Source organism: Pocillopora damicornis, chromosome 2, assembly GCF_964200805.1.
Source record: "Pocillopora damicornis chromosome 2, jaPocDami1.2, whole genome shotgun sequence".
Taxonomy (NCBI): Eukaryota; Metazoa; Cnidaria; class Anthozoa; order Scleractinia; family Pocilloporidae; genus Pocillopora; species Pocillopora damicornis.
In genome coordinates, this window is record NC_142671.1 from 639251 (window position 1) to 661796 (window position 22546).

The 22546-nt window shown below is 37.8% G+C and overlaps 1 protein-coding gene across 1 annotated transcript; it reads right to left on the reverse strand.

Moving 5' to 3' along the window:
- Nucleotides 1-774: 774 nt before the first annotated feature.
- Nucleotides 775-22529, reverse strand: LOC113679842 (uncharacterized). The gene is made up of 28 exons (XM_027196815.2): nucleotides 21204-22529; nucleotides 19322-20627; nucleotides 18666-18799; nucleotides 18261-18401; nucleotides 17360-17436; nucleotides 16187-16286; nucleotides 15683-15793; nucleotides 15443-15541; nucleotides 15066-15134; nucleotides 14877-14969; nucleotides 14057-14122; nucleotides 13367-13493; nucleotides 12505-12657; nucleotides 11729-11796; nucleotides 11188-11235; nucleotides 10413-10506; nucleotides 9813-9889; nucleotides 9092-9217; nucleotides 8171-8217; nucleotides 7051-7141; nucleotides 6675-6812; nucleotides 5857-5994; nucleotides 5696-5747; nucleotides 5254-5342; nucleotides 4613-4664; nucleotides 4105-4190; nucleotides 3372-3491; nucleotides 775-2867 (listed from the first exon to the last, which is right to left on the reverse strand). Exons 1-28 carry the CDS (start codon nucleotides 22275-22277, stop codon nucleotides 2793-2795), a joined length of 4851 nt encoding a protein of 1616 aa, XP_027052616.2. The 5' UTR covers nucleotides 22278-22529; the 3' UTR covers nucleotides 775-2792.
- Nucleotides 22530-22546: the final 17 nt, after the last annotated feature.

Genomic DNA, 22546 nt, shown 5'->3' on the forward strand with positions numbered 1-22546 from the left:
AAACTTACCCCATTTATGCCTGTACTGGCACTAATCACGCGCGTCATTTCATCGGTTCACAGTACATTTTGCTGCAGCTGGAGGCAAGGGTAGGACTGATCCTTTCTTGACCTGAGTGTACGAGCCACGGCGTGGGAAGATACACTTCTACCTTTCAATCTGCGCGTGTGAAAAAATTCCTCGAATAAGCGCTACATTGGAACCGCAGCGCTGATTAAATTTTCTGTTCCAAATGCGGCGATTACTCAAGGTGCCGCCTACTAAATTTCTGCCTCAAATGCGGAGCTTATTCGAGGGAGACGCTTTTTCGGGGCGGCACTTATTCGACTAATATGGTAGTTTGGAGAAACTGTTCTGTTCATTGTATCATGCGATGAACAACCTTAAATGGGCATGCCTAAGAATGAAGCCAATCGTTTCCATGGAAGCGTATATCTCGTTCCTATTACTAGCGCCCGCTCTGCTGGATCAGGGTAGCAGAGGTTGTGGAAAAGAAATTACTGAAACAGGAAATAAAGCACCTGTTTTCCAATGTGGGCATAAAACTTTTCTTGCCTTTTGCGAGTGAAAACACCGTCTTGTAAACATATATGCCATAGCGCGAAAAAGACCTTTTAAGAGTCATCGAAATACTTCATATCAACATGGTAACTTCTAATACACAAAACTGGAAAAGAAGAGAAATCCTGTGATAAGGAAAAATGTATCTAAGAATGCATAGAACAATGGGAGGATAGTCAACACCGTGATAGAACCAAGCAAGAGTACAAAGAGTTGCAAAAAAGCTATTTTATTTTTCCACCTTCTCCAAACTACGTTTTGCATCCATATTATTTATTTTGCTAAATTTACTTTGTGCCAGCACAAACTACCTCGGCCTATAGCATAGACATTTATTTTAATTACAATTTACAGTTAATAGAATTTCGATTAGCTTTCATCGTCAAAGTCTACAATTATTGACTCAATCAAGAAGCTCATTTACAACAATAGTAACAGGTGAAAATTTTCTGTGATCTGTTTTCCTTCTTTCCTCCTCAAGGAAAAAGAAACCAATTGGTCTCAAATTCCCAACGAAGAACTACAAGTCTACATAGGTTAACAGGGTCCCTTCGCTAAAGTAAACAATCCGACTAAAGGACACGCGTAATAAAACTTGATATAAATTCATTGTCGTCTCTGTTTGCGTTGGTCCTCTGCACTAATTGGTCAAACTGAATTGGTTGGAATCACTGTTCCTTTCCTATAATGTGATTTGTTCATTTTGTCTAAGTGACTTGGGTAAAAAAAGGGGATACCGTAAACTAAAATTCGTGTCTTTGCTGTAAACATATTTTTATATATTTTCTTAAATGAATAACCCATCTTTTAATATGTCTTGGAACTGCAAAATTCACCCACTCGATATTTCCATCATTTGAATTAGTCTTTCGATAACTCCTTTAAAAATCCTAAATTATTTGCATTTCTAATTAGCCTGGAACACCTCAAGGTCACGTAACTCCCGAAAACACTGATGGAAGGGAAAGTACTCGGTACTCCAGAGAGAACGAGACAATACTATGACAGAGGTTTTCACGTGAATAGGATTGGTTTACAGTGTATCATGTTCTCTAATTGGCTGAACATGCTGCACGAGCTTTTTATTGTTAAGGTCTTTTTGCGTAACAAAAACTACAATAACCCGTACTAAGCTTTTTTGATAGGTGTTCCAGACCAAGATCAGTTAAATTATACATAGCTCTTTACTCTGTGAGCCTACGTTTGTATTGATTCGAAAAACCTTCCAAGTTAAGAACTTCTAATGCCTGTTATAATAAAAATATTTGGATTTCTTAGATAACCAAAGCATCTATAACACAAATCAAAAAATAGAGAAAATATGTCATCGGTTTACAAAGACACAACTGCTCAGGGTGAGAGTACAATAGAGTGCTGCTTCATGTAAGGTTTCACTTAAAAATAACGTCAAACACACATTACATGGTTCCTGGTTTAAAAAATTAGATGAAAGTGCTTAATTCAAGTTGTTCGCGCTTCACTGTCTAATAATAACCATTTTTATCCATAGTTTAAGGGAAAAGTTTCAAATAAAAAATGCGGAACTTAATAATAATGTGTTTCCTTCCCTCACTACTACAGAAAAAAAACCCGGCTTTTTATCATCATTATCATTATTTCCATCAATGTATTTGACTAATCTCCAATTTTTAACTTATTTCTTTCTGACGAACATCTCAAAATGTTAACCTTAGTTTAACTCAATACTTTCTTCTACACTCAATCTTTTAAATCTGTTGATAGCTATTCTACCCCAAATTGCATACGAAAAAACTTTCATTTTCCTTTAAATACTGTAGCAAGTAGCAAATACTAACAGCAAGCAAAAGTTACCGTTTTGTACAAAACAGTTTTATTCCTAAGTCTTATGTGACGATCTATCCTTAAATATAAGTTGAATTAATAAAAATAAAACATTTAAAAAAAACTAAAATTTCTGCAGCTTATTGTCCTATCACTCCTAGCACTACCTCATACATTGTAGTAAGCGAAAAAAGAGGTTCAACAAACGTTGGTAGATAAGCAGTATAGGAAACCCCCCCCCTCCCTAAAAAAATACCTTGCCAAACTGAAGTGGGTCTTTTATCGAACGGGGCAGGGGAGAGCAATATCTACACCTGGTCAAGCAGGGGTAAAAGAAAAATCTCATCATTCCTTTGATCTCTTCGCTAGAAAATTCTCAATCCTTGGAATTGTTGATTCAAATTTCGGGATGGTAACATAAATTATTATCATCTCCTCTGGATGAGGGGCAGTTCTATCACGTCAATACTCGATATATCCACATGTTTGCCCTCTTCCCAGACCTAGAAACACACAAATATGGAGTACTCTCAACTTCTTTCATCCATACCAAGTGAAAGGAGTACCTATAGTTCAAAATAATTTCCTCTCACGCGCCTAACCTTGGCACTGGAAAAGGTGGTCGCTTAAAGAGAGTGGTCGCTTAGGAGACGAATAAAACAAAAAACTTACTATATACGGTATAGCATATCCTATATCCATTTTTTCCTTTTAAATTATCTTAGTGTGGAGTAACGGAAGGATTCTGCACAAGCTGTTTCTTATCAGAAACTTGACACAAAAATTTCTGCCGGCCACGAAAGTGGTCGACCCGGGTAGTTTATGGAATAATAGTAGCTTAAGGAATTTGAGCTGCAGAAGCGTTGGAGAGAGTTTTTTGACACACGATTTGACCAGACGGTCACTTACTGACAAGCACGGCCGAGAAGAGTGAGAAGACCGCATTACGCAAAATGTAAAATATAAGGTAAGCAAACAGTAAGTTCATTTTAATTGACAATGCTCACCTGCCCTTCCACTCGCCCATTTTTCAGTTTTTTAGTGCCTGTTCCATGTTTTCTATTTTCCTTCCATTTTCCTTCAAATTCCGTTTCACAAACCGATATTTCCCGCCCTTGGCCATGGCGCTGAAAAAAAAAAAGACAATTAAAAATTCTTGTACGAAAAACACCATTGATCTGATGAATAAAACAGCAATACGTGAAAGTCGGTTCGTTAGCAAAAGTACTGAAAATAAGCCTAAAAGCGGAGCTCGCATTTTGTTTTTCCCGCACGTCTCAAGGGCACAACGCCTTGCCCCGGCCAGGACTGGAACCCGTGTCGTCCAACTCGGAGCCCAGTGCACTGACCACTGGACTACTGGACAAAGCCGTGGCGTTGGCGTGCCCGCGGTACAGTTGACCACGCATGTTAAAAGTAGCACCTTGTACAGACGCCCGTACGGTCATAAGTCCAATTTTTTTCGGCTTGACGGGTTACTACTACCATTTAGTATAATTATGGGGCTACGCTCTGCGAGCTCCGCTATAAATCAAAAGGACTGCTATCGGTATTAGTGACAGGCAGTTTTGAAACTTATCACACTCAACTGACGAACAACCCCTCCCTTTAATGTGATGACATTCGCCAAGGCTGTCAAAAAAGTAGTTCTTGTCAGAGCTACCCTGTCAAACAGTTGCTTGTTGCCCAAGGGTTCAAACTGTTCACCGAAATGACTCAAATTTGTTAACATCAAGTTACCATATTATCTTTCCATTCGCCTTCGTATGCTCCCTCAGGAGTATTTTCGACACCTTTGCCGTGTTTGTGTCCATTCTTCCACTCCCCTAAGGTAAAAAGGCAAAATCAACAGAAAATGTTAAATTTTACGGAACCTCAAAGATCAACAACATACCCTTAGAGCTTTTTGGGCCTTTTCAAAACTAGGCATCACCGTTAGTTTTGGAAAACTGTGAACTTGCGTTGAGTGATTGTTAAAAATAATTCTCTTTTACAACGGAGTGAAATGGTAATTACACTGAAGTATCTAACAACACACGCAAGAATTTATTAAGCTGACGTTTCTAGCCCTTCGCTTTGACGAAGAGCCAATGCTCGAAAAGTCAGCTCAATAAACTCCTTACGGTGGCCTATCTACATTATCATCTGAGGTCATCTCAGTTGACAAAACCAAACTTGTAATATCCCCCCTCCCTCCCCCCCCCCCCCCATTGACCACGTACAGGACACCACAAAATGGTTAAGTTACCTTCATAACGATAGCCAGAAGAAGGGTCTGTATACATTCCACGTCCGTTTCGCTGTTAATTCATTGGAAAAGAAAGAATAAAGGGCAAAAATTGGCTTTGATCGACTTCACAACAAATGGAGAAGACTCAAGATTTTAAAACCTGGTTCAATCCTATTTAAAAATTGAGCGCATTTCAATTGAGTGTCATGAGACCAGAAACAAAGTTATTAGAGAAGCCAATTAGAACGGGGGAAAATACCACAGGAAGCCAATGAGAACGCGAAGAAAATACAAGGAAACTATCTGTGGCGCGGGAAACCAGCAATGATCACGTCACGATTGGTTTTAGTTTTGCATCTGATTGGTCGAGAGGGTGGGCCGAGTTTTGAACACCGATCTCAAAGCGATCTAAAGCAAAAATACCGCAATAGTGGATCATCTCAGAAATAGCCAATCGTATCAAGGACACACAACAAACAGCTAAATTGAACCTCCAACTGAGCAAAACGTATTTTGTCACTGTGGTAGGCTTTCGCAGCAATTAGACTAGCTCTCTCTCTTACTTGAAACAACAAAAAACTCGTAATTTTCCACATTTTGTTATTTCTGTTGGCTAAGGAGGAACAAAATTAAGCAAAGTTAGACCTAATTCCCCATACCTTGTCAAACTCCCAGTGACCAGTGTAACTAGCTCCGTTGGAATATTTCAATCTTCCCTCACCATGTCTCATACCTAACATCCATTCTCCTGAAAGAGTCACCAAATTTTCCAACTTTAATCAATGGTAGAACTGAAGAAAGTAACCTAAAAACTAAGATTCTGTTAACAATTTTCTAATATTTTTTAGGGGGGGGAACACGTCTCTGAGGATAGCGTGTTTTATGAAATTCAGTTTGATTTCAAATTTAAATATCAATGAAGATATAATGTCGTAGTTTCCTGGTGTTTCTCTTGGAACCATCCGAGGCTGATTTTCCAAAGATCATGTCCATTTTATTATGCTTTTTGACAAATTATATGATATTCAAACAAGTACTCAAACGGTTGATATGTGGTCAGTTTTATGTCAAAATTGCAGGAACGATCCAACAAAAACCTACCTTCATACACACTCTTCTTGTCGCTGTATGTCATTTTACCTTTTCCGTGGTGCTAATTAAAAAAAAAATTAATTAAGGATCAAAGTTGCGACGTGACGTGATAAAACAAAGTCAACGAGACTAACAAAATCAATTGTCAAAGAAGTGATCCGCCTAGTTACCAGCCCATTGTTCCAACAGCCGTCATACACTGATCCGTCCTTGTACGTCATCCTTCCCGTCTTACTGCGCAAGTCATATTCAAACACTCCCTCGTAAACATCACCATTGCTGTACTTCATAACTCCCTGACCAAACCGCTGTAAACATCAACACACAAAATTACTATCATGGGATACCAAACGGTTCAAATAAGACTGGAAACTGTTACCAGTTGTTTTTTTAGTTTACAGTGCAGACGTCTTGTTGGAGAGAGCGAGTAACCAAAACAATCACGCGATTCTTCACTAGGCCGCTTTGTTTGACTCCGGTTAAGAATGGACGGAAAGGGGCGGGGCATCATCCCACCCTTTGCCTTCTTCTTGCCTATCTTGCGATCTCCTCCCCCCCACCTACGGGAGTAATTTCTTTCACTACCAAACCTTCCTCTGCTCTAAAATTCAATGTGGCGGTAAACATTTGACGAGTCATTTTGGTGCCCACTCGCAAAGAACACGTCCGCATTAACCCTTTAACTCCCATGATCTCATAAGTAATTCTCCTTTCTGTCTGCCATATAGTTCTTGTGATGTTAGTTTGGAGAATTCGGTATTGGATCGACTAATAATCCTCTAATTAATATTTTTCTTTATTCTCATCAATTGTCTGCTAGATATTGTACTGATACTGTAAGGAGAAATTCTGTCTTGGTCACTCATGGGAGTTAAGGGTTAAAAGAATTCGAAGTTACGAGCCAACAACAAAACGTAATACTGCCAAATCATGATCCCTTCGCTTATGTTACGTAACTCTAAGAACAAGAACAAACAGCGGTGCTTACCGTGTTTTTAAACCAGTTTCCGTCGTAACAGTCACCATTGGCGTACTTCATGTATCCTTTGCCTGTGATATGATCTCCGCTCCATCCTCCAACGTAATGAGTTCCATCAGCCCTTCTGTAGTCACCGTTCCCTCCCCGCTAAAATAAATCAAAGCCAAGAGCCGATTTACGTTGCTTACGACCAACACTTGAAAGAGCTAACTCCATAAATGAAAATTTAGACGGTGGGCTGACTCCGCGAACGGGAAAGATGAAGAGAACCCTGTGTTCTGAATGGCTTCCCGAGCGGGCGAGAAGACAAATTAATCAAAGAGGGGTAGAAAACAACGCAAAATGAAGAAACTGAAGATACTGTGAACGGATCTTGATCGCAAACCTGATCTTCCATCCACTGTCCTTTGTACACAGAGCCATCAACATAATGCATCTCTCCGTGTCCACTGATCCGATCATTAGCAAACTGACCACTACAAAAGACAAACAAGAAAACAGAAGGATTTTTAATGGCAAGTACATGACAAGTCAAATGGCACACAGCTGTTGGAGCATACCAAATGTCAGTGCTTCTGGATGGAAGGATGACATTCCAGATCATCACAGTTACCCTAAAGCATTTTGACATATTTCATTAATAATTTGCTGGTGACTCTTCCCTGATTTAGATGTTGGCTCATTGAGTCAGTAACAGTGTCCTTTATAAGAACCAGGATCAATATCCCCCACGCCCCCACGGTGAGAGTCCAATCTGCTTGACAATGAGCCAGGCATACCAGCAGCAGGGCTGCTTTAACCAAGATCATCTCTTCTCTTATGGTTGTTAAAACGTCGGTTGCTATCACAAACCCCAATCCTTTTCAGCCTTACCTTGCCCGGTCTATGACACAACACGATCGTTGGTTCCCTTTAACCCTTTAAATCCCAAGATCTCATTAGTAATTCTCCTTTCTGTCTGCCAAACAATTCTCACTATGTTAGTTTGGAGAATTTGGTATCGGATCAATTAGTAATCCCATAATTCATACTTTTCTTTATTCTCATCAATCGTCTGCATGATATTGTACAGATATGGTAAGGAGAAATTCTATCTAGGTCCCTTAACTTATGTTTAGATGATTGCAAGGTTAGTCGTTGTAAAACAAAACAAAGCAAGGTGAGGCAACGAGACTTTGAAAAATACACACCCTCCCCCTCCCATATTTTATTTTTACCCTTCAATTTTCACAGTTATATGTAATCTAATGATAAAAAAAAATTCAAAGTAGGCATTATGTTAGTCTAAGAGCAGCCTCTAAATTCATGTTGCGCCACACACGGCGAAGCCCGTGGGTTTCTTATTAGAGAGCGATGCAGCCGTGCGAGAGGTCACGCAAACTTCACTCGACAGCTCGCATTTCGTGGCTTCTGCCGCACGCGTCCCATGGCCTGATGACGGGCTTGTAATTTGACGTCAGTCGCTGACTTTTATTTGAACCTTATCATTTATCGTTTCCACTCACTTGTAAACGTCACCACTGGGAAACTGCATCCACCCTTTACCATGTTTCTGTGGAAAGAATAAATTAAGATGAGGCAATATCGTTTGTTTATAAACAGCCTTCCAAATGACTAAGCATACGTAAAGACTGCAGACACACCAACCGTACATATATGAGATCCTACACACTCACTTTACTAAGCTAGGGGTAGAGGTTTATTTATTAGCTGTGCGTTCATCACCATACAGAGCATGTGGGAAGGTTGGAAAGCACGACAAATGCGTAAGCGTTGCTCGAGGTGTAACTTCTTGATTGCTCTCTTTACTTCCAAAGCCCTTATTATCTCGATGTATTCATGCTGTTGCATAAGCCGATAAAAACAACAACATTGTCACCAGTTTTATTATTGTCTTAGGAGAAAATCCCTCTGCTACGCCTCAGTGCATCTATACAGCGTACACAAAAAGAATATGAAGCACGCATGCGCCGATGAATTTAACAACACAAACTTACTGAATCTCAGTGGATAAGTCATAAACACGCATGCGCAGTTTAATCTAACCCCACCAAGTACTGAATAAGTCATGATGGATAATGTGCCATGACTGACCTATCCTGGAGTGCAGGCGTCTTATTAGAGCGAGCTAACGTTACAAGCTTGATCTAGAGTTAGAGTTCACTGTAAAGGCGAGAAGAAGTTCTTCTTGCCCCAACCCCTCCCCTTCCCTTATTTTTGATCGTCACTCGCCCCCTAGGTACCAGTTTCTTTCTCTCCCCAGCCTTCAACTGGCTCAATAATCAAAGATGGCAGCTAAAATTTCCACGAAGAACGTACTGAGTACACGCTCGTCAAAATTACGGCTGCTCTTAAGGCTATGACTAAACTAACATTAACACGGGAGACATTTAGACTATACATACTTGGCACCCTACCAACCCTACCTTGCTCCGTGTCCATTCCCCTTTGTAAGTCAATCCACTGAAACAACACAATTCTCCATACCCTTCGATTTCATTGTGAAAAAACTTCCCAGAGAACTCATCTCCATTTTTGAAGGTAATGGTACCCTAAAAAGAAAAAAAAAAACACCCTTCAAAATGTATGGATGTCTATCGTATTTGAAACATAGCGCGCTTATGCGCTTACGCTTCTCTCGTGCTCTTCAAACTTTCCGCGTGTATCCCGAACTTGATGTACACACGCTAAGCACCAACCATTCTCAATTAACTTGACATACCATTTGCTCAACAACCGCAAGCCTAAAAAAACAACGAATTATTAAATAACAGTTTTGGAAGGAAAAAGAGAGAAGCTTAATTACAAGCTCAGTTAACAGATTAAGTGACGAATATGTGACAAAGAACAAAATCTGAGTACCCCGAGAGGAAACCAACCCCAAATCTTTGGATGTATTTCTCTGGTTGACAAGTAAGCTCAATATTTACCATCTCTATATTTTTACTTTCAAACATTGTCGCTTCCCACACCCAACCTCTATGTCTGTTTTTTGCATCAGATTATAAAATCGAGAGGTCTGAGGTTTATGTTTCGGAATATCATTTGTTTTTTTTTTTGGCTGAAAAACTGTTATCATTGCTCATTAATTATAACGATACTACAATAAGATGACAATAAATATGGTTATATTTGAATACACATTACCTGGCCATGCATGTCACCCTCGTACCACTGTCCTCTGTAGATGTCACCATTTGTATATTCCATTACTCCTTCGCCATCTGTATCAAAGTGCAAAAAATAACCATGTCATGATTGCAATTCACACACTGTTCCAACCCTTTACTGCGTTTCATGTTCAAAGGCAGAATTTTTTCTTTTTTTGCCTTTCTATATACTAAAGAGGAACGAAGGATTTTGTCTACAAATTGAATTTTCCCTCACAAAAGAAGCACAAACTACCCTTTGACGTATTCTATATAATTCAAAATTTAATTTAAAAAAAATTCATAGTATGTCCTTTAACAATGCATGAGCTTTAAATAATGAAAGGTTTCACCTACTGGTATTTCTTGTGATACAGAAGCCCTCATTTTCCAATACACAATTTGAATTTATAACAGTTAACAACCAGCCCACGCCTTATTACCCATATGACAATTAGATGCTTCCTCCTCAAATGTTCCTTTGATACGTGATCACAATGTGTAAATAAAAAGAAGAAAAAGAAACCTCCAGACAGTAAGTATCTAACAGTCAGGGATGAGTCAGAGATCTTCCTTTGCGTGAACATTGTGTACATACGCTGTTTATCATCCAACCAATCTCCTCTGTACTTGTCTCCACTATTGTATGTCAACTCTCCCCAACCATTGCGATCATCATCCTCCCAGTTACCCTGAAAAAAATAATGAGAAATCAGGCTTCACCTTTTAAAACTTAATTTTCCAGCACCACACCCTGCGTCTTACAACCTAATTATCCTTAGTTTATAATTTAACTGTCCTGCAATCTTTTTCTCTTAACGAAAATCATAATTATCGTCAGGTGGAGCTTGCTCGGTTTTCCATGACACGTTTCTTGCATTTTTGTCTGTTATTCAGAGCATTTGGGAATTCTTCCATCCTGTATCCTGTAACATCCGTCAGTTGGTCGACATATGTTCTCTTTGGGTGTCCTGATGCTTGTTTGCCATGGCTTGGTCTCCAGAGTGGTGGATTTCCTGCTAGTTCATCTTTGCTGCGCCAGTAATGTCCAGCAAACCTTAGTCTTTGTTTGCGTATTGACTTGCTGATAGGGAGGGGGGGGGAGGATGTTGCCATATAGTTCCTTGTTGGTTGGGTGATTTTTCCAGGATTTGTTTAGGGCAGTGCGAAGCACTCTTGTGTATGCACCATCTATCTTATATTCCAAAGTTGATGTGAAAGTCCAGGTAAACGAAAATAACCTTACATACAAAACTCTGCACCCAACAGAACTAAGCCAGTTGGTTGGCTCCTAATTGAATCATTTCAAGACAATAATTGCCACATAAATCATTTGATAATAATTTCAGTTGCCAAGAGAATTGCAAAGATACCTGATATCTGGCTTGATTTGGCCAAGAAAGTGTGCCTTCACCACTCCTCTGAAAGAAAAAGAAAAATTTTTAAATATTTCATTCAATATTCTGCATTGCAGAAATATGGTGAGGTTTAAATCTTGTCAATGACCATTTTGAACTGTTTCTGTTTGGGTGTCAACAACAATGGAAGTTTCTGTGTAGGATTTTGTAGAAATCTGGTGTTCATGCATATTAACTTGCTAAGTATCAAACCCATTTAGTAGCAAATTAAGGGGGTGAGTTTCAACTTTAAGTAAATATACTACTTGTACTGATTCCATGATTGTCAAAATAGCTGCATTGCAATTTCTTAAACCCAGTGACTTGTCAAAACTAAAGCAATAATTCCTCTCTGGATCAGTGAATGTCTTCAAATGATTCATAACTCAAATTCCCCTATAATTTGACCACAGTCACTCAACCTTTGGCTCACAGTTATTGAAAACAAAAGAGGAACTTGAAACTACCACAAGAAAAAGATTACTACTAAAGTTATTTGATCTTTTCTTTCACTTACTTTTCCTGAAACAAAATTACCACAAAAGTGCCGTCCATCCTTGTAGGTGAAAGTACCTTTGCGTGTCTCTGAATATCAAACAGAATTAGCAACTTTTCACCATTCAAAGACTAAAGGTACATGTGGCCAATTTTTTTAAATCCCAATACAGAAATGGCAATTAATAATGGTAATAGGACTGAGTGAAGTCAACTCAGGCCTGTAGTCAAAAAGCAAACATTAAAATTGTTTTTAGAAAATGCACGTTAAGATATGCATTTGGCATATGTAGTGAGTCCTGCCCCACACTTCAAAGTGCTAAGCTACCTTTACAAGATTCATAATTAAAGCAGTAAAACCATTGTTGGAGTACACCCTGCAATAACAGGGAGTAGGTATTGAGGGGACTTTTACTTAAAATACAAATGTTTCTTTCTTTGCATTCATTTTTACTGTAAAGGAGACAATGGCTCTTAGATAGAGTCCTCTAGCGGACACTTTAAGTCTTAGAAAAACTGAACAGTTTTAACACTATAATCAACATGATCAGTTCACCTGGTTACATGCAAAGTTTATACAACATGATAAAACACACCCTGAATAAACAATATCCAATGGGCCTTGTTTGGAGTCATGAAAGAAGCCAACAATAGAACTGGTTGATGCTCAAACAACTGAAACATTAATCTTGTTATCATTACACAATAACATTTGCTTTGATCCGTATTTCATTTTTCCATCATAAAGTGGACCATTTCAAGGGTTTAATTAACAACCATTTCTCTGTACAAACATACCAATCTCATCTTTGTCTGTTGCTTCTGTTCCATGTAACGCCATGGCAATTCTTGTCCTGAGCTTCTGAAGCCAATCTTTTTTCTCTGTTTTAGTTCCAGCTTCTACAAAGTAAGACTGCTCTGGCGTGTAAACTTCAAGAGAGTCTTCCTTTCCTGAGAAAATGACAGAATTCTCTCGAGTTTTCATTGTTCAAATTCATCAATCACTTACTTCTTAAGACAGTTCATGAGATGCATTTAAGAGGATTTAAGGGCATTTTCCTCATGATGCTACACCTTCTCTGGATTGCAACTTGATATCTTTCCTCTTTCCAAAAGTTTCTTTGACATGAATCACAACTTCAAAAATTAAAGCAAAGACTATATATACATGATCAACTTGCACAGCTTTCAGTCAGAGCTTATTCAGCAGTGGTATTTCCAATGAGTACAAGCTCTTTGATCAACATTTTCCAGTTGAAACTGGAATTTGTTGCATCAATGTTTTCACAAGGGGGGAAAGGTGGAGAACCTGGAAAACCAATGGTGTAAAGTACAGAACCAATTACACACTCAACCCACACATGCTGCCAGATGTAAGGAATTGAACCCAGGCCATGGTAAAGACAAATGGGTCCTTTCAGCCATCCCTGCTCTCTGCGATGTTAGAGTTAAATTTTCCAAGAAACTTCTACCAGTCAGGGTTAAACCACTGGCCAGGAGTCAAGCCTTCCAATTATCAAGCTCAATGTGACAACAACAATTGATAAAATATTACATATTAAATTAATATAGCCAGATATGTAGGCCTGAGGTAAATTCGAGCCTTCCAAAGGGTCATCAGTTGGTAAAAAGTTAGTATTAGTATTAGTATTTTTATTACCTGATTGTGGATTGTTGCCTTCAAGATCCATGCACCACAGAGTGGCCAGCTCAAGAGTTTGCTCCACTTCACTAGTCTTGCTGACACCCTTCACAGCAAACACCAACATGTCACCAAATAACAAGCACTGGACAGAAAATAAAATGATTAAAAAGGAGGAATTGATCATGATATAATCATATTATATATATACACACACACACATATATATGTATATATACATATATTATATATAAAAGGTTGTTTAAGTCTAGTACATTGAGAAACATGAATTTATCATGAGTATTCTATTTATTACTATTTTCTAGTTAAGATGCATAGCAGTTCATCAGAGGTCATATTGCCCAGTGGTTAGTCAGATTTCCCCCACAATTTGTTGCTCCCATTAGTTGTCCCTGTAAGAATCACTCTGAAGATAACCAAGAAATTCTGTCTCAGTCACTCAAGAGAGTTAAGGGTTATTATTTTAATAGTTTAAATTTCACATATTAGATCAATATTTGTATATTGTCATCCATAGTAAAATTAGAACTATATCAGTAGTATTATATAACTGTAAATATGTAATTCAGTCCTCAGGCTGCCTGTATCTATCAACTAACTATCTACTATCCACCCAAAGCCTTTGAGTTTTGACAAAGAGCTGAAGAATAAAAAGTCAACATCAGAGGGCAATTTGGGGATAAGTACCTTGCGAGTCTTCTTGCCTGATAGGACCACATCAACCTCTTTGATTAGAGCTTGACCTTCAAATGCCTGTTGATATGTAAAATGATATAGTATTAACAGAAGAATGCATCTATACAATAGATGCTTATTAAGTGACATATGCAGTATAAGAAACTATTATTAATTGCACCATCAAAAATATCATCAAAAATATCATCAAAAATATCATCAGTTATCAATAATGATTGGTATAATTGCAGAAGTGATTATAAAGATGCATGCGCTCTGATTGGTTGAGGTTTGCATCATATCCCACTGCATTCACCTTCCATGAGGTGATTATAACAGGGGCACTACATTTCAAAATAGCTAACTCAGTGTTACAGAAGAAAAGAAAAATGTGATAGAAAACAGTTACAATTCTGAAGAACACAAAACATGCTACTAAGTTTGGGGTAACACTTTTCAAAAGAAAAAAAATGAAGTTTTTGTTGATTGAATTAATTAAACCCATTACATTCTAGAGGAAACTGGCTGCTTATCTGGATGCTAGTAATCAAAACCGATTGGATCAAGATGGTATCAACAACTGATGAGTTTACAACAGAATTCAAAGGCACCTGAGCAAATATACTAAAACAATTTTTCACCTCAGGCTCAGTGAATATTGTTGAATAATCCTCTCTTCTGTATCTCTGGGATTATTCAATAAAATTCCCTTTGGCTTTACCAAATAGTTGTTAATCATTAAATGGTTTAATCTCTTGATATATGCACCTCTAAGATATGCAAACATTGACTTAGCAGAGCTAACAACATCAATTATAGCTTTGAATCTCACCTCCAAACCTATAAGTCTTGATCTCAACTCTACCATTGCTTTCTGGCCAATGGATGTTTGTAACTGATTGTTGATGAATGCTGCTGTGTTTCTCTTTAGTAAAAGAATAGTACATAAAATAGCTGTTAGTTATAAGAGCTGCCATAACAAATTTTAAACCTTAGTATATCAAACGAATACACTTGTTACCATTGCACTCAAAGCCTTGTTCAATTTATTTCGGTCTGGGTGATTCTCTGGCGTCCTTTTGTAAAGATCCTTGAAAGAAAAATAACAAAATTTTGCTGCATCAACTTGCATAACCCTTTCACTCGCATGATCTCAATAGTAATTCTCCTTACTGTCTGCATACAATTCTTATCATGTTAGTTAAGAGAACTTGATATTGGATCAACTAATGATTCCCTGATTGATATTTTTCTTTATTCTCATTACTTGCCTGCTTTATATTGCATTGATACTGTAAGGAGAAATTTTGTCTTGAACACTCATGGGCAGTAAAGGCTCAGATAATATGGATTTGGTATGTAAAGCAATACATTAGGAATCACTGACAATGTGCTAACCTCCAGAAGAAGAAGATATCTTGGAATTCTTTGTACCACTGTAATCAGATATGCAGGAAGATTCAGCCCTGGCTGACAAACTGGATGTTCGTAGCATGACTGAAGGAAATTATTAACACAGTTAATCTATGTTGCCTCTAAATCACAAAACCATACCTTAGTCAAAGGTACATATAGACATATTTATTAAATAGAAAATGCTGAAAATAAGACACAGGTATTTTGAAGTATAGTACTTACATTTAAAAAAGCTTCAAATTCCTTCTTTTTTATCTTTTGCTTGTAAAGAGTCTCTGCAGAATCGTAGTTAGTACAATAATCCGCATATTTCTTCTTCATTCGTTCAATAACCTTGAATAAGGAAAATAACAATCAGCTACTATTAATAACTGAAGAGTACTGTCAATAATTGGACTAAGAAGAGGACAAACAAGTAAAGGGATCAGTTTGAAGTTATCTCAATTTCTCCTTAATTAAATAAAGAGGTCCACTTAGTTTCACTTCTCGTATGGCTTACAGTCAGTCTAACCCACAGTCTGATTGTTTATCACAAGGAATCTGGTTTAGTCCTCATATGTTATTTAAAACCTTAGTTGGCTTTCAGAGGAAATGTAAAGAAAAACATCCTCATCATGCCTCAGTTCGAGAATAGTCTTGTAGAATTCTGAACCCTAAATGTTTATTTAACAGAAGCTTGTTATATGCAATTAATATGTTGAAGAGTGTATCATTTTAGCCACCCACCTCATCTGTGAAAATGTCCCCTACACACTGCTCTTTGTCATGCCAGTGGTTGATTAGATAAAGAAGATTAAACAAGACATCTTTGTTGATTTGGAAGATACTAATAAATGAAAATACAGAAAAACATTTTACTCCAGTATGGAAGACATTCATCATTGTATTCTAGGTCAAACAATCCGAAAGACCATAAGCATGGTGACATCTTGATCAACAGTTAATCAACAGTCTTATGTCTTGCTAGCTACATAAACATGACCGAAAGATTAAATAACTGTAGACAGCAGTGTATGAGCCACACCATTTTCCCAAAAATTTTCATAGAAAATCAATTGTGTCACTCATCTGTGTGAACATCTAGAAAACATGCCACAAATTTGCATAAATTGACACCATTTATTGAACATTTTTAAGTCTGCATAACAAAAACTAAACAAGGATAATTTGATCATGGCTTTTGCAAGTTTGGTGGCTCCTAAAGTGACATTTTTGTTCATAAGCATTTTAAGCTTAATATATTCCTTGCGTTGGCTGGTGTTATGAACCTTCCTTGTTAGGATACCTTTATATGCTACATTGAGAAGCTAAACTTGACTTGACAAGGAACCTAGCCATGTACTGTGATAAAAATTAATATTTCAAAAGCTACTTAAGTCCCCTCCTTCCCTTCTCCTGATCAAATGCTTGGCTTCTAAGCTACAAATGAGCCAACAAACAAACCAAAGATTTCCTGTTTCTCTGTGGAACTCTATTGAAAATCAGAAAGGAATGGAAAGAAAAAATACTGGTTGAACAATACCAGAGTAAAATCAAAACATAAGTCTGAGCTGGCAAAGATGATTTCCATACTATTACAGCTGACATTATAGGTAAGGGTTCACAGTATTCTGTTTTCAACATTAGCAACTGTATGCAAAATAAACCAACTTTTTCAACACTCTTCAAGTGATTTCTTTCAATTTCTTTTCAAAAAAGTGTTTCAGAAACATGATTTGCCAAACTATGAGGTGCAGCTTATCTGCAAGTGTGGCTTATACCCTGGTGATCATAGTATGTAAGTCACTAAACATGAAACAATGAATAAAATTTATTAGAAAACATGGTTTAATAACAAGTCTCTGTCATGAAAGTAAACATTAAGAAAGTCATGAAATTTTCAAATTATCTTTGACTCACTCTTTTATATTACTAAACATTGTTTTGATCTCCTTCTTGTCCAACAATTTGTTTTCTTCGCAGGGCTTCATGAATAACTACATAAAAGAGATAAAATGTTGATTAGGAAAGAAAAAAAACTTTTCCAATGTGCACATGTGTAAGAACAATGTAGGTTCTGTCCTTTTACCTCAATGTGAGGGTTCTTGGGTGTGAACATGGCAAATAAAAAAGCAGCTTTTGAGATTCAGCCAGGTTATGGCTCCCACTTTTAAGAAATGGTTCCATAGTAACTACTGTAGCAATCTCTTTACGGCAAATAGGATAACAGACCATTGGTTTTATCAACCAAATGTAACTTGGGCAACCTTAAGCTGATGTTTCAAATGTTACCCTACGACAGAGAGAAGGGCTAACACTCAAAACATTAGCTTTAGAAACTTTTTGGGGCAGCTAATTCACATTTGCAACTCAGTTGATACAATCAAATTATCTTTTTATAACCCCATCTGACACAGCACCACTGACAGTAAGTACAGTAGTAACTACTGTAGCAATCTCTTTATGGCAAATAGGATAACAGACCATTGGTTTTATCAACCAAATGTAACTTGGGCAACCTTAAGCTGATGTTTCAAATGTTACCCTGCCACAGAGAGAAGGGCTAACACTCAAAACATTAGCTTTAGAAACTTTTTGGGGCAGCTAATTCACATTTGCAACTCAGTTGATACAATCAAATTATCTTTTTATAACCCCATCTGACACAGCACCACTGACAGTTTCTTTAGTTACATGTACTTCCCCCCCTTTATCTTGGATACAAGACCCTTGCTAACTCTCGGTTGTGTCTGATGTGTTATTAGTAGCCTTTTTGGTTACATAGCATACACTTTACCACATGTATCTCATTATACCTCACCTGGACGATAGTTTCCAGTCCTCTGATGTAACTCCTCTCTGTGGTATATAACTCCAAGGCTATCTGTGCCCGTCGATTGATTGGAAAGCCTGGAAAGGTGCCCGGCATGTTATCTGTGATAAGGGTTATAGGGTCTTGGTGCTTTAAGAAAAATCAAAAATATTATTGGCAGTCAAATATTACCAGTTTCTTCAAATCTGTAATTTTCTGCCTGTTCATTGCTTTTAATGAATTTATTAGCAGTGCTTAGCTGATATGGACCAGCTACTGCAGAGTCAGACCAAACCACAAATTAAAACTAACAGCATTGTACCATCAACTCTTTAAGAAAAGTGCATGAATGGGTTGTTAAATCCTTCAACCCTTAAAAGATCATTAACACTTTAAGTAGCTACATTTACATACCATTGGTTCAGTTGAGGAACTGGATGTAAAAAGGCGAGATGCAACATCAAAAACATTGTTTGGAAGTGTCATTGACCTTTCTGATCGCCCACGTTTTGGACGCTTACCAACCTCTCTTTGAGGATGTCTAACAGCTGTAAAAAGGGAAACACAAAAAATTCCAAGTTGTAAAGGACAAGTCCTGACAAAGCTTTAAGTAAAAATCATTCTATGGTACTTCACTGACCACAATCCAAATTTACTGTACTAAGATAACCACACAAATAACTTACCAAAAATATTTATAAATGCAATTGCTTTTAATACATGATTGACAGCTATTTCTTCGATAGTTTATCTTAAGAATAACTCAGACATCTTAAGAAAGATTTAAGCCTTTAAAATTTCTTCTCCAGCAGCCTACTGTCAAACAGAGACACTTAACTAGAAGGAAAATTGATTTGATACTTCCTTATTGATGTCACAACAAACTACATCATACAGGGTATTATCAACCCAGTTGATAAGATGAAATGGCCCCCATAAAGAGTTTCAAAGCATACATATCGCAGATATCATACAGTTTGTCTTACACACAGCTCGTTAACTCTTCAGGCTGCTCATGTATCTAGTTAGATCTCACTAGGTGAAAAATCAGATCTTAAAATCAAGTTTACCTGCAGTACTAAAAGACAAAGAATATCTTAGATTCTTGCTTTGGGCAGCTATTACTCTTGGAGGAGGTGAAGGTGTGACCTCATCATGCTGCTGTCCATCAGGGGACATTCCATCTGCCTCAGATTCAGATGCCAATACAGATGACCCATCTCTCTTAAATGAGCCACTGTTTTGAATTTTCTTCAATTCTACATGAACATCATCTTCTGGACTAAGTAATCCTGACTCTGTTTCAAAGGAATACCCTTTGGGATTTCTCAACTTTCTTGGGCGTCTTTTAGCCAATACAGGAGAAGGAGTATCTATACCTTCTTCACTTTCATTTACTTCCTTGTCATTTCTTCCATCCACACAATCGTCCATGGTTGATTCATTTGTTACTACACATTTTATTTTGCAATGGGTAGTTTGTTCTGTGGACACCGTGCCATCAACAGCAATGACCATGGTTTTTGAATCCTCTCCATTTTGTCCAGAATCATCTTTGCTTGTTTCATTTGTAAATTCATTGCTTGACTCAACATTATTCTCACTCATCATTTCTAATTTTTCAATATTTTTGTAAACATTACGAAATTCTTTATCAAGATCTAATGTCTCAGATATTGTTTCTCCAAGCTTTTTTCTAGCCTCATCTGAATGGGACTGTTCAGCATTTCTATCAGGGGACATGACCTCATTTCCATTTCCTGTACTCACTGGTGTTTGTCCAGTATCAGCAACCTTCAAGACTCCATTATTACTTATCAAAGGAAATGACCCAGTCCTTTCAACTGGTTGACTCTCTAAATCATCAACAATTTTGGTGTCACATGATTCTTCCATTAGGTTAGTTATAGTAGAATTTGAATTCATGGCATCTGTTAGAAAAACATTTTCATCACTTTGATCTGAATTCCTAGTGCTAACCATATCATCCTTGGTGGATACTGCTGAAGTTCCTTTGTCATTGCATGCTTCATCTTCAGCCTTTGGAGACTGTTTTGAGCTATTTCCAACACCAATTGTATCATTTGTAGTGATATCCACTATAACTGGACACTCGGAAGGAGGAAAATGAGAAAGCATTTGTCTTCCAGCATCATCTTCCTCACTATCACTCATAATGTTTAATGGAGATGCTTTATTTTCTCCTGTTGAATCCTCCACTGTTTTGAAGGTGTTGTTCAATGAGTCCCCTTTGTTACTGTCATCCTCAGAATCTGTTGTAACATTCACAATCTGAGTAAAATTTGGGAAAGCTGACAGGATTTCTTCTACTTGGAATACTTCATCATTGTAGTTGTATTGTTCAGCACTCTGTTCCTGTTTGAAAGTAATAAAGACTGATTCAAACAGAAGATGCTACTATTTTACAAAAATAACTATGGTGTTCAGACATTGAAATATGCTTGAGCTATATAAATTTAAACACTACCCTCCACAATTTACTCTTAAGATAAGGGGGTGGAGATGCACACATAGAGAGGCCAGAGGAAGGGACATAAAACTAAAACATTAAAAGGGTGAAACTAGATAAGAAATGTAAAACTTTTGTTGTTTCAAAAACATTAACCTGCAACGTCTCTAAATAGAGAGCAGGAGTATCATGGAAGTCAAGGGCAGGTGAGTGGGCACAGGAAGTGGGAGGTTCTCTCTCATGTTCTCCTTCTTCAAAGTGGATTTCATAGCTGAATAAGGCCAGATTTACCACATATCAAAAACAAGAACAATCCCATTCAATCCTGATTTGGGTGCAAAATAAATATCAAACAGCTATAGCAGTATTGGAATCATTAACTCAATCATTTACATTATAGGAAGACTGAAAATGAATTATTTTAATTATAATTAACCTAATTACTGCTTGAAGAAATCAAATTAAAGTGAACAACATCCCACCTCCTGAATACCACGGGCTTCTTCTGCATAGCCTACATCATATTCACCCTCAGAGCTCGTGTAGGAACTTGAGGACCACTCCTGATCGCTATCGCTGACAGAGCGTTCTGTTTCCTCTACTGCACCAACCTCTGTCTCCACCTGCAGATCACTGTCAGGGGAATCAGTTGGGACAAGGTCAGAAACATTGGCATCATCCTTTACCGCAAATAAAGTTTTGGTTTCAATGGTTTGCAGAGACGGCTCCTTAACATTAGAGATATTCTCCAAATATCCATCTACAACTTGAAATATTGATCTCTGATTAGTCTGGTCAGACTTCTGGAATTCACAAATTTCCTCGTGGTCTGCGGTCAAAGCAGTTGCTTCGTTGCTGTTTTCACCGTTTACTAAAGCAGGGCCATCAATATTTTCTGACGTTGTTGACGGTCCTACCACAATTTTCGCAGCTTCAGGCAATGTCAAAGACAAATCTTGGTTAGTTTCCGCCTCTTCACCGGCTGAGAAAAAAGATTCTTCATCTTGAGGACTTGCGCATTCTTCTCGTGAATTTTCGAAGCCAAGAGGAAGTTTCTTATCGTCTTCAGTCTCGTTCCTTAGGTTTGAATCTTTTTCAATCGCTGCATTTTTAACTGAACTCAGCGCTGCTTCGGTATTATTTTCACTGACAGCTATATTATGCGACCATGCGAAGGAATTCACAACACAAGTCCCATTGGAGCCTTCATCGCTCGAGACAATTTCACCCACACAGCTGTCTTTTAAAACTCCATTTTTTGTTTCAAGTGATTTAGTATCTGTCACTTCTCTCTCTGATAAATTTTCTTCATTGAAAGGCTCCCTGTTTTCTTTTACATCTCGATTCAGCGATTTCTCCGTAGCTTGGGTGCTTGTACCGCCATTAGTGATCGTTGAACCTTGGTTGCAGGCAGGAAGAGATGTGTTATCGCCTGTCTTATTGCGTTTTCCAGCTTTCTTTGGACGTGCAGGGGGAGTAATCTTCACCTCCTCTGATTCCATCATCATGTTTTCTTTTCCTTGTGATGTTGTAATTAAATTTTGCTCCCGATCCATAATTATTTCCTCAAACGCTGGGATAATGTCAACCACAACTTGAAAACACCCAAAAAGAAACGATTAATCAGTTCATTGTCTCATGCTTTGTTAGGCTATTGCAAAATGCACAGACACTCTAACCAAATATTTAGATCAATCCAAATTATAGTCTTGTAAACAAACCAAATCATCTATTGTGTCAAGTTGCGACCAAACTTCCAAGACTTCTCGCCTCTTGACGATCATTGCATGTAGAGTCACGTGCACATCAGCGGAAGTTACCTAGG